This window comes from Lepus europaeus, chromosome 1 (genome assembly GCF_033115175.1).
Source record: "Lepus europaeus isolate LE1 chromosome 1, mLepTim1.pri, whole genome shotgun sequence".
NCBI lineage: Eukaryota > Metazoa > Chordata > Mammalia > Lagomorpha > Leporidae > Lepus > Lepus europaeus.
The window spans coordinates 180,165,356-180,178,028 of NC_084827.1; the positions used below are offsets into that span (position 1 = coordinate 180,165,356).

Below are 12,673 nucleotides of genomic sequence, written 5' to 3' on the forward strand. Positions count from 1 at the left end.
TCCCCCGTGCCTCAGCCCCACGCTGACGACCCCGACGAGGCCTGTGCGCTGCCTCCTGGGCTCCTCCCACTGCGTGGCTCCTCCCCCGTCTCGGCTCTGCGGTGTGAGCTCCACCGTCTGTGGCTCCGAGCAGCCACCACTCCCTGAAAGCTCCTTTACATCAAAGCCTTCCTCTCCCCAGCCCCAAGAGCAAACATGAAAATGAGAAGCCGCTTGAAACAGACTTCCAGTTTCTTACGGAAAAGGCCGTTTATACTAACGGAGGCAAAACCTTCCTCTTCCAGTCTCTCTTAGGGTGAACTGCCACCCGTGGAAGAACCACGTTCTCGTGAGCAGCGCTTCTTGTCCCAGTGCGAACTGACGCAGCAGCAGACCGTCCCTGCCCCGCGTCCACTCGGCCAGCAAGGGACTTTCCACGGCTCCATCCGGACGCTGCGAGCCTCTCCACCAGCTCCTCCCGACAGGAGCCGCGGGCGGGAGTGCCACCGCCGCGCCTTGCTCTGTCGGCTTCCATCAAAGCTGCTCAGACTGCCTTGAAACGCAGGAGTCCTCCGAACTTGGCGTCACCTGGAGACCAAAAGTCTTACTTCTGGCGCCTCGCTGAGAGCGACTTTGAAACTGGGCCACACCGCTCCACTGGCTGTGCGCGTGAAGTTCCTTTAACTCCGTGCTCCTTTGGACCCAGTGGGGGGATGCCACACTTCCCGCATTTTCCAGCCCTCACACCTGCGAAGCACTCCTTTCCCGGGATGTTCACCTGCTCTGGGGCTCACAGGCACTGGGGGGGACTCTGGGGTGACGTCGTTTGGAATTCTTATCAGAAAGACACAAAGGGCCATTGATGGGGATAACAATAAATCCGACGGCCGCCAGCAAAGTGCATTAACGCCCACGATGCCCCTGTGTCCTCACTGGCCACATGTCCCTCGGGGTGCCCAGCACCTCCACGGCGTCTCCCCCTCACCTGGATGAGTCACTGAGATACAGGAGTGCTGGAGCCGGGGCTGAGCCTGGGGCCGCCCACCTGCCCGCACCTGCTGTGTGGCCCCAGGAGACCAGATGCCTCTTCCCACACACCTCACCCTTGCCCGCGTCCTTCTCTCTCTGTCATTCGTCACCTCTGCAGGGAGAACACAGAGACACTGTCGTGTCCTCCAGGGCCCAGGGTGGCAGGCACTGGGGTCACAGAGATTGGCAGAGCAGGGCTCCGACCCTGGGAGCCCTCTCTGATGGCGGAGGGCAGAGGCGGGAGTGGCCCAAGGGCACCGATGTCGGCAGAGGCAGGAGGTGGGGTGAGGGATGCAAACTGCAGCCCACACTGTGGCGTCACAGCCCACAGACCTCGGAGGGCCCCCGAGGCCACACGGCTTGGGGGCAGGGAGGAGCTGCCACATGTGGAATGGGGGCTCTTGGGGTCTTCTGGAAGGGGTCACCGAAGGCCTTACCCATGCTGGGGAGAGCTGGGGGACTTAGCGTTGCAGACAAACCCTCTGGTGAGTGAGAACACAAAGCACCAGCAGGGGTGGCTGGGGTGGGCGCTGTGGGCAGCGGGCTTGGTGAGTGGAGGCTGAAGGCAGGGGTGGCTGGGGTGGGCGCTGCGGGCAGCGGGCTTGGTGAGTGGAGGTTGAAGGCAGGGGGCAGCGGGCAGGCTCTGAGGCAGGGGAGGAGAGGGAGACTTGGCATGGGCCGATGCAGTGGATGAGGGGGGCCTGGTGCTGGCTGAGTGGAGGCTGGGAGGAGAGTGGACCCACACGGGACCAGACCTGGGGGCTGGGAGGAGAGTGGTCCCACACGGGACCAGACCTGGAGGCTGGGAGGAGAGTGGACCCGCACGGGACCAGACCTGGAGGCTGGGAGGAGAGTGGACCCACACGGGACCAGACCTGGAGGCTGGGAGGAGAGTGGACCCGCACGGGACCAGACCTGGAGGCTGGGAGGAGAGTGGTCCCACACGGGACCAGACCTGGAGGCTGGGAGGAGAGTGGACCCGCACGGGACCAGACCTGGAGGCTGGGAGGAGAGTGGACCCACACGGGACCAGACCTGGAGGCTGGGAGAGTGGACCCACACGGGACCAGGGGATGGAACGACAAGGCCGGTCTGGGCCATGGGGAGCTCAGGGCAGCAGGGCAGGCAGAGGACAGCCAGGTCCAGGGAGTGGGGCCAGAATGGCAGCGGAAGCCAGCAGAATGGGTAGAAGGGATTCTAGGGGAGTGGAGAGAAAGCGGGGACTCCACAGGGAAGACACAGCCTGGAGGTCGCAGCGGGGAGGGTGAGCCTGGGGCGAGAAGGGCTCAGCTTCCTTGTAGCATACACGCCTGGGGCAGCCGACAGGGAGGCTGCTACCGCAGGTCCCCGAGCAGGCGAGACAGGAGCTGTGCACCTGCAGGGGCTTCTCCAGAGGCCACGCCAAAGGCCCTGCTCATCACTGGGAGTCTCAGAACAGACAGGCTGCCACAGACAGCCCCTTCCTCCCTCGCCGCACCCAGAATCCATGGGTGAGCACTCCCTGTTCCCCCACAGGCCCTCTGGACCGCCGCGTGTGCACTAACGGGATGGCTGCTTCCGCACCGTGGTTCTTGCACGGTCCTTTCTCCTCTCTGACTTTAACACGAGGCTTTAAGACTTGCTTTTGAACATCTGCACAGCTTCCCTCTGTCTACTTAGCCAGCAGTGCTTGGACAGGCGCCTTGGGGCCCATCGTCCCCTGTGGGCTGAGGACCTGTACACGCCTCCCGTCTTCACGCGTGCAGGTGCACTGACCTCCTGCAGGCTCTGTCTGCACACGCTGCAGCGACACACGTGCCACACGCCTTTCCCCTGCAAGTGTTAGCCATAAAAAATCTCTGCCAATTTGCTAATGAAAAATGGTATCCTTTGCTCTTTTAATTTTCATCTAGCGATGAGAAGGCTTCGTTTAAATTACCCACAGATAGTTTGAGGTCATGGACAATTAAATGTAATTAATTCATAATTGAACTTTCCAGAAGTTATATGCGATAGTTTACCTCGATGGCCAGCAGAGGGCTCTTCAGTCCTACCGAATATCTCTGTGGGGTTAGTTTTCGTGTCACTCATGGAATAAAGATGAATTTTCACCAGTGAGAGCCCTTTTATATCCTGGAAGACTCTAGCAAACAAATAAAGATTTCTCCACCCCGGAGGGTTCTGTGGACTTTCGCCTTTCCTATCTCCCAAAGGAACACCACCAAACATTCACCATCAGAATTAGAGTCGTGGGGTGGGTGTGGCGGTGCAGTGGGTTCAGCCACTGCTGGGAACACCGCCTCCCACAGCGGAGTGCCCACCTGAGACCCAGCTGCTCTGCTACCGATCCGGCTTCCAGCGAATGCACACCCTGGAAGGAGGCAGGTGATGGCTCAAGTGCTTGGGCTCAGGCTGCCCAAGTGGGAGGCGTGGGTGGAGTTCTGGGCTCCTGGCTTCAACCTGGACCAGCATTGGGTATTGTGAGCATATGGGGAATGAACTAGTGGGTGGAAAATTTCTTTTCTTTTTTTCTCTGCTTTCAAGTAGATGAAAATAAATGAACGAATACTTAAAAAGGAGCCTTAGGATACGGTGGCTCAGCAACGAAGACCCATCTGTGTTTTGGCGGCTGAGTTACTGACAGGTGATGTCAAATCTCCGGGGGGGGGGTGCAGTTCCTGCTGCAAGGGGCCCATTTTGCTCGCTGTAGATAACCACAGGTGAAAACCAATGTCATGCTTGCCAGCTGCTCTGTTTGCCAAGCCGGAAAGGCCCCCTCGTTGCTCATTCACTGCACACCTCTCTATGGGGCATCTGTGAGGCCCCAGGGAGGGGCACCTCAGGCTGGGGAGCCGCGTGCCTGCCTGTGTGCTGTGGCCCCTGACTGGGGGCTGGGCGTCCTCAGGCAGTCAGCAGCTGCCAGCGAGGGGCCGGCCGCCTAGCAGGGGATTTGTGGAGTGCGGGTTACAGGGTGGGGGCTCACTTTCCCATACGCTAGCCCCTGGATTCTTTTTAAACACTTAGCAAGTGCAGACATTTTGGTCTGCGTTCCCACAGTTTTAAAATCATGTTGCAAATGTCCATCTGCTGAGGCCCTCAGAGGGAGCGGTGTAAACCCTGAACGGTAACTGGGAGAGCCCGGGCCCAGCTGGGCTGACCCTGGGTGGGGCGGTGGGGCACTCCGGTGGGACGCAGCCCAGATCCATCTGCCTGTCCCGTTCCAACAGCTTGACCCCCAGCACTCTGTGGTCCACACAACGTCAGTTTGCAGGCATTCTGTTTTTTTTTTTTTTTTAACAGAGCTAGACAGTGAGAGAGACAGAGAGAAAAGTCTTCCTTCCGTTGGTTCACCCCCAAATGGCCGCTATGGCTGGCGCTGCGCTGAACCGAAGCCAGGAGCCAGGTGCTTCCTCCTGGTCTGGAAGAGGAGCAACCAGGACAGAACCAGCGCCCCAACCGGGACTAGAACCCGAGGTGCTGCGCTACAGGCGGAGGATTAGCCTAGTGAGCCGTGGCACTGGCCAGTGTGCAGTCATTCTGAGACAGGTGAAGAGAGCTTTTCTAGTATCCCGAGAAAGCCTCCCGGCAGAGCGGGAACACAGAAGTCCCTGGAGTGAGAACAGGTCCAGGAGTCACAGCGGGGGCTACCAGGCCATTTGGCAGGTGGGAGGGGACAGCCTTGTGTCAGCCCCACTTCGGGAGGGAGGTGCGGTGCAGGACCCCATGGCTGAAGACCCTGGAGGCTCTGCACGCAGGCTGGGGACAGATCGCAACACTGCCACCTAGGAACGTGGCTTCCACGCTCTGAGCCTCAGCTTTGCAGGCAGTGAAATGGGGGTACTGCTGGAGCTGGCCTCACGAGGCTGTTGTGAGGATCCCCTAACGACCACAGTGACTCAGTGCACGGCATCTGCGGAAGCCTTTCAAACACCATGCTGCAACGCACGTGTGTCCATTCCTCGATGGTGCCAAGTGTCAGCAGGACTTGGTGCTGAGAATGAACGAAGGCAGCGCGGCCTGGCTGCAAAGTCTGGCTAACCTGTGCACGCGAGAATCTCAGGGAAAACTGCAAAACGGAAGAGCCGAGCACCCAGCATGGCCACTGCCACGTTCGAGGAGCTTGGTAAACAGGGTTTTCATCGACCCCTACCTCACACCCCTCACTCTTAGCTCACACGCTTTATAAAAATCAACTGCATGAGGAAGACGCTCCAATTTACTGGAAAAGGGGAAGTAACACCTTGACGGTAGGGACTCCATTTTGGAGAACCTGAGACTCCATTCTGGGAAAGTTTCCCCCCAGCCCCGTGAGACTCTGCTCTGAAACTATGATCTAAAACTCTCGGACAATAGCAGTCCACTACATCACACTTGGCAGAGCATAGCAACCCCCTAGCATGATCGCTCAAGCTTAGAAGTGGATAGGCTACACCTGGGTTAATGATAAAAATGTAGTTTGTCTATGCCCTACATATGATTTAAACCAATAGCTGGATTGATGTCAAGATTATCATTGAAACTGGTAAGACTGTAACTGGTATTGTCAAGATTATAATTGTTATTCGTTTCGCATAGATTTTTGGTCAGCTTGACCCCAGTAACCATGTATTCCCCCCTGATCCTAGCAACCATGTACTCCCCTCCCAATTTTGTGGTTTTTGCCTTTCTAAACCCTGCCGCTTTAGGCTTCAGGGTCGAGAGTTCTTTAGGACATGAATCCACTCTCCACCACCGGCAATAAAGGACCATCAAATTGTATCAGTGTGTGGTACTCCTTTGTTTGCACTCGCTCAGGTACAACAAAGGCAATGACTTTTTGGATACCTTCCCGAAAGCATAAACAACAAAACCAAAACTAAACAAATGGGCTAATATCAAACCAAGAAGCTTCTGCACAGCACAGGGAACAACCAAGAGTGAGGAGAACAACCGACAGAACAGGAGAAAATACTTGCAAAACTATGCATATGACAAGAGACTAAAGTCCAGAACGTATACAGATCTTGGGAAATTCAGCAACAATAAAACAAGCAATCCAGTTAAGAAATAGGCAGAGAATCTGAATAGTAACTTTTCAGAAGAAGTACGAGGTGGCAGCTCTGTGGCACAGCATGTTAAGCTACTGGTGGCGACACTGGCATCCCACACTAGAGTGCTGGCTTCTGTCCCAGCTGCCCCAGTTCTGATCCAGCTCCCTGCAACTGTGCCTGGGAAAGCAGTGGAAGATGGTCCAAGTCCTTGGACACCTGCCACCCACATGGGAAACCCCGATGAAATTCCTGGTTCCTGGCACTGGCCTAGCCCAGGCCCAAGCATTATGGCAAGTTGGGATATTCTCTGTGACTCTGCCTTTCAAGTAAACAAAATAAATATATATTTTAAAAAATACAAGAAGAAATACAAATGGCCAACAAATACATGGAAAAAAATGCTCATTACATCACCAGCCATCAGGGAAATGCAAATACAAAGCACGGTGAGGTATCATGTCATTTCAGTTAGAATGGCTACCACCCAAAAGCCAAAAATATCAAGTGCTGGTGAGGAAGTGGAGAAAATGGAACCACAACACACTGTTGGTGAGAAAGCCAATTAGTATAGTGCTTGTGGAAAACAGGGCCATTCCTCAAAGAAAAATGGACCTGCCATATGACCCAGCTATCCCACTTCTGGGAGTGTAGAAAATGCCATCAGCTTATCAAAGAGATACCTGCACTCCCATGCGTACTGCAGCCCAACTCACAACAGCGAAGATTTGGAATCAATGCAGATGTCCATCAGTGCAGGAGTGGATGAAGAAAATGGGAAACACACACACACACACACACACAGTGGAGCAGTACTCAGCCATAAAAAGAACAGAATCCCGACACTTTCAACAAAATGCATGAAGCTGGAGACCATGCAAAGTGCAATAAACCAGACACAGAAAGGCAAACTCCACGCTTTCTCTCGTATGCAGAAGTTGACATATTCAGCATAAAACATGTGGGTGCCATACTATTTGGTATATAGATATTTATAAATGTAGTCTTCCCTGAATTATACCCCTTTTGTAAAAATATACCCTTCTTTTTCACTGTATGATCTTTGTCATGAATCTCACATTATATGACATTAATATATCCATCTCTGCTTTCAAGAAAAATGGTATGCGTGTGTAAGATGTTTACATATTAAATGTCTACAAAAATACTAAACATTGCTAAATCTTTATGTCTTCCTTGAACTCTGCTTTATACTTTTCAGTATTACTAGAAATGTTTTAAAACAAAAATCAGAAATACAAAAAAAAAAATCCCAAAACAAAAAATTACTGAGCACAGGCCTCAGCTACTGTTGGGTTGGAGGGGCTTGGAATACAGAGTTGCCATGGAACCCTGCAGTAAAGCCAAGATGTCCTGAGACCAACAGATTTTCTTTGGACAAAGGCAAAGTCCAAACAGACCCACATTAACCACACAGAAAACAAGACGCTGTGCATTCAAGCTGATCAACCAGCAATCTGCCTGCCGGCCCAAAGCCCTGCCTGCCTCAGGGCCTCTTCATCTTATCACCCACAATGTTCACATACAATAAAAACTGGTCAAACGTAACAAAACAGGAAGGTGTGGCACATGGTTAAGGACAAAGGGGTCCTCGTGCCCGCGATGACCCAGTGCTGGAATGAACAGATAAGAACTCTAAGCACCTACTAAGGTCAAGAACATAGAGGAGAAGATGCTCATAGTGAATGAACAGATGGAAAACTGTAGCAGAGAAATGAAAACCAGTAATAATCACCAGTAAACCTAAGTTCTAGCACTGAAAGGCAAGATACCAGGAATAAAGGAAAAAGCCACAAGATGGATTTGCTGGTAGACTGGAGACCACAGAAGAGCAAGTAAACCTGAGTACGGATTAATCAAAACAACCCAACGCAGAAATCTGAGCAGGACCTCACTGACTCGGCCAACAGCAAGAAGTCAAATACACATGTAATTGGAGCCTCAGAAGGAGAGGAAAGAGAGTGGGCTAGAAAAAATGAAAAAATAATGGCCAGAATCTCCCAAATTTGGTTTAGAACACATGCAGATTCAATGAGCACAGTGAGACACAACAGATTAAATAGAAGAAAATATTAACCAAACAAGGAAACTGTTCTACATTACAGTCAACTGATGACAACCAAAACCCAGAAAATCTCATAACCCTCGGAGGACCCGGTTCTCGGTAACTTCTCATCAGGAACAATGGCAGTCACAAGACGATGGAAAGGCTCCTCTAAAGTGCTGCACAAAGCAGTCTACTTGTGCTTCTACATCCAGTAAAAAATCCTTCAAAAATGGACGTGATGAAGACGTTCCAGGACAAGTGAAACGTGTGGGCAGACCTGCACCAACACGAACGCCCCAGGAAGTTCAGACGGAAAGTAAACGACACCGGGTGGAGACCTGACTGTCGGAAAGTGATGAACATTAAAAACAGTGGACTTGTGGGTGCACAGAAAACATCACACTGTTCACAAGAGCATTCCATTGTGGCATTGGTAACATTTATATGTAAAATGTATGACAACAAATACACAAAAGATGGGAACAACAAATGAACTATATTGTTGCAAGGTTTTCACATTGTATGCAAGAGGGTACAACATCAATACTACATGGTTGATAAACTAAGAGTTTATTGGGGCTGGTGCTGTGGCATGGCCTGCAGCACCAGCATCCCATATGGGCACCGGTTCAAAACCCGGCTGCTCCTCTTCCTATCCAGCTCTCTGCTGTGGCTTGGGAAAGCAGCAGAAGATGGACCAAGTCATTGGGTCCCTGCATCCGAATGGGAGACCTGGCAGAAGCTCCTGGCTCCTGGCTTTGGATCGGTGCAGCTCTGGCTGTTGCAGCGATTTGGGGAGTGGATCAGCGAATGAAAGAACTTGCTCTCGCGCACTCTCTCTCTCTCCACCACTCTGTAGCTCTTTCAAATAAAAAAAAAATCTTTAAAAAGAGTTCATCTTGGTTTATAAATTAAGACTGTCTAGTGTCATCAACAGAGCAACTATTAAAAAGTAAAAAAAAAAAAGTGGCTGAAAGGACAACAAGGAAGGTAAATGAAATACAGTAACACATGAACTGACCCAGAGGAAGTCAGGAAAAGAGAAACAGAATAGAAAATAAGCGGGGAAAATGAAGAACACACACCAAAGTGGTAGCCCTAGCTCACCAATGAATAATATTGAAGTTCCCACTATATGACATATATTCTCAGACTGAATAAGGAAGCAAAACCTAACCATGGGCTGTCCACAAGAACTGCTCTTTTTTTTAATTTTTATTTTTTGACAGGAAGAGTTAGACAGTGGAGAGAGAGACAGAGAGAAAGGTCTTCCTTCCATTGGTTCACCCCCTCAAATGGCTGCTATGGCCAGTGTGCTGTGCTGATTTGAAGCCAGGAGCCAGGTGCTTCCTCCTGGTCTCCTATGTGGGTGCAGGGCCTAAGCACTTGGGCCATCCTCCACAGCACTCCCGGGCCACAGCAGAGAGCTGGCCTGGAAAAGGAGTGACCAGGGCAGAATCCGGCGCCCCAACCAGGACTAGAACCCGGGGTACTGGCGCCGCAGGTGGAGGATTAGCCTATTGAGCCGCGGTGCCGGCCAAGAACTGCTCTTAAAGTACCAAGACACGGATGCACTGAACATCAGACGTAAAAATGCACCCATACAGGAAGCAGAAGCAAGCACGCGTGGCTTTGTGAACATTAGGCCAGATCAGCTTTGAGACCTGGTGTGCTGACAAAACCAGGATTTCATCCCTGATAAAGCAATCAGCAAGACATAACCCTGAACGAAGGGGCCTCTCATAACAGCACTCCGACACAGATGAGGCCAGAGCTGACGGAAGAAGAGAAACAGAGAGACCCACGCAGAGGGAGGCCTTAAGACCCTCTTTTGGTAACTGACAGAGCAATTAAATAAGAAAAACCAGTAAGAAAATGAGAAGGCAAGCACGGCAGAGGGAAGCCGTCTGCAGCAGGTGCGTCTGACACAGACTTCCATCCCGCGTCTACCAAGAGCCCGAACAAACCACAAATCCGACAGTCCCATGACGGCTGGAATAGACGTTCTGAAAAAAGCAGTTAGACCAGGACACAAGGCAGGAGGAAGGGCGGCTGCACAGCTGTGCACCCATGGGTTCCTCCCCTCGTTTACAGCCCCTTAGAAAGCTCCTGTGGGCGACATCCAGCCCCAAGCACGGGACGGCGTCTGCACGTGTGTCAGTTCTGATGCTGACCTCCAGCACCCGGGGGGAACGAAGCAAGGTCCTCGCACAAAACATGGAATCCTATGATGTCCTCACACAAACCGTAAACGTGGGGGTGGTTCTGCAGCTAGGTCGGAGCACACACTGGGAGGCGGGTTTGATCGTCTGGAACTCCCTGTCTCTGGCCCTGCGATCCCCTTGTCTATTCACACTTTACTGTGGTCAGCGTGGCTTTCTGCGTGGCCCATGGAGCCCATGTGAGGAGCTGACCCACAGGGGGCCACGTGAGAGAGCAATGCCCCAAACGCAAATGCCCAAGGACGCCAGCTCTTAGAACGAGCAGTGGGTTTCCCTTTGCAGTGACGCGTGCGCGGGCTCCGGCCACAGAGAGCTCTGGGTGGCACGCGGGCTACTCAGGCCAGGAACAGAGCCATCTCTTACAGCTACAGGTGGGGCCGGGTGCAATCATGAAGCAATTCACGCGGGATGCGATGGGAAGTTTGAGGGACTCGCGGGCCTACGGCCGTCCTGTGCGGCCGTGGCTGGGTCACGGAGGGCGGGGCGCTGTACCTTGATGACCACGTGCAGCATCATGTGCAGGCCGTTCTTGCCGGGGTACTTCCCGGCAATGTTGGACGGCGACAGGTTGAAGAGGTTGGCTCCCGTTTCCGTGCAGATGGCGTGGACCAGCATTTTCTTGCCTACCCCGGACGGCCCGGCCAGCAGCAGCGACTTGACCAGGGGAGCTTTCTCATGCACTGAGGCCGAGCCTGAAACACACAGAGGCACAGGCGCTGAGACCCTGCCCCTCTCAGGCGAGGCCACGGCAAAGCCCTCGGCGCACCCAGCGACCCCGGCTTCCTTCCACCGTGATCCACATGTCCTGGGGCTCGCACACCAGGGGCCCGCCGGCTGTCCCAGCTGGCTCCGTGACACCTTGATTTGTATGCCAGGGCTCGCGCTGGAGCCACAGGGTCTCTGGTCCCCATCACCCTCTCCTCTCCCACTCTCCCCAGCGTGTCCCCGACATTCCTGCGATCGCTTGCCTCGGGCTTTGTGGGTTTCTGAGGGGGTTTCTCTGCTTGTCGGCAGCAGCAGTAAATCCTCGCACAGCCTGGGAAAGGAAGTGAGACGCGGCGTGCTCACTCCCGCAGCCTCCTTCCTAGCCGGGGCCCTTCTCGCGAGGGGAAGGGGAAGGAAGGCCGAGGTCCAGGCAGCTGGGGCCTGGACCTGTTGCCCCTGCCCTAGCTGCTGGCCAGTCAGGAGCAGCCGGGTGAACCGGCACTGGGTGAGAAAGCGACTGGAGCTCCCGGGTCACAGGGACTTTGTGCCTGGGTGTGTGTGCTGCAGCGCAGGTAGGCGGAGCCCAGACTGGCCCCGAGGCCCCTCTAGGTGCACGGCACCAAGCCCTGGAGCCACCCAGCGCCAGGCAAGCTCGCCTCTGGGGAACGTCTAGGCTTTTCTGGTCAGCTGTGATCATGTCGATTTCATCACCGCATGTAATGGACGAGACAGAGGAAATTCACGGATTGGGAATAGGACTTTTAGGGCCACCTCCCATTTTCCGATCAACCTGGAAAACAATTTGGAGCAATTCCTTTTTCCCTAAAGGTTCATGGCGTTTCTCTCCCGAGTGCGTGTGCTGGCTGATGTTCACTGAAGCGGGATTTGATGGAAAGTGGAGTTGCTTTTCCCGCAATGCCTGCTACTTACTAGAGGTGTCTGACACAAAGGCTCTCCTCCCGCTGTGCTCGGAGTGCGGCCACGCCGCGTGAATCCTGGGCTGCTAGGTTCTGCCCGGCACCGCGGCGAGAGCCCAGAGCACCAGGGCCACCGTGTCTCTCTGCAGCTGGCCTCTCGTCAGGCTGCCTAAGGAGAATCAGGTCTCAACTTTGTTTCTTGACTCTCCCGCTTGGTTCCAAGCAGCTTCTCCTTTCTGCGGGCCGCGTACAGGCTCTGGTTCCTGGGTTTTGCCACCGTCCCGGGCCCTGCTCCTCGCTGTGACTTGGAGACCTCACCAGGCTTGGGAATGTGGTGCCCCAGGGACGGCAGGCTTGGCTCCAGCACCACACCCTGCACAGGTCCTCTGAGCGTCGCCTGGTCCTGGCGCTCCGCCTGGGTGAAGCCCACAGCCAGGTCTTCGAATGACACCACGGGCTTCATGGAAGGCTTTCGTTGAAGGGGAAGGAGATGAGCAGGTTTCCCGTGGGGTCACGGAGGGGGAGGGTCCCAGACGCTACTTTCCACGGAGAAGAGGAGGTGCCGCCTGTCCACTGTCCACTCGGTGCGGGGGCATCAGAGGCTGCTCTGCGCAGGGCCCTGGCTCGGGGCCTTGGTGGGCGGTGAGAAGGGGGGTGGAGTCAAACGTGGAAAACACTCAGGAGTTGCTGCCCAGAGGGGAGCTGAGGCCTGCGTTGATCTGACCTGAGTGGGAGGCAAATGGTGCC

At 54.1% G+C, this 12,673-nt stretch overlaps 1 protein-coding gene across 1 annotated transcript in view; it reads right to left on the bottom strand.

Moving 5' to 3' along the window:
- IQCA1 (IQ motif containing with AAA domain 1) overlaps nucleotides 1-12,673 on the bottom strand; it is a 156,388-nt gene that overhangs the window by 25,131 nt on the left and 118,584 nt on the right. The window contains exon 15 of the mRNA XM_062202570.1: nucleotides 10,797-10,996. Coding sequence (XP_062058554.1) covers nucleotides 10,797-10,996 — 200 coding nt within the window. The remainder of the gene's footprint in view (nucleotides 1-10,796; nucleotides 10,997-12,673) is intronic.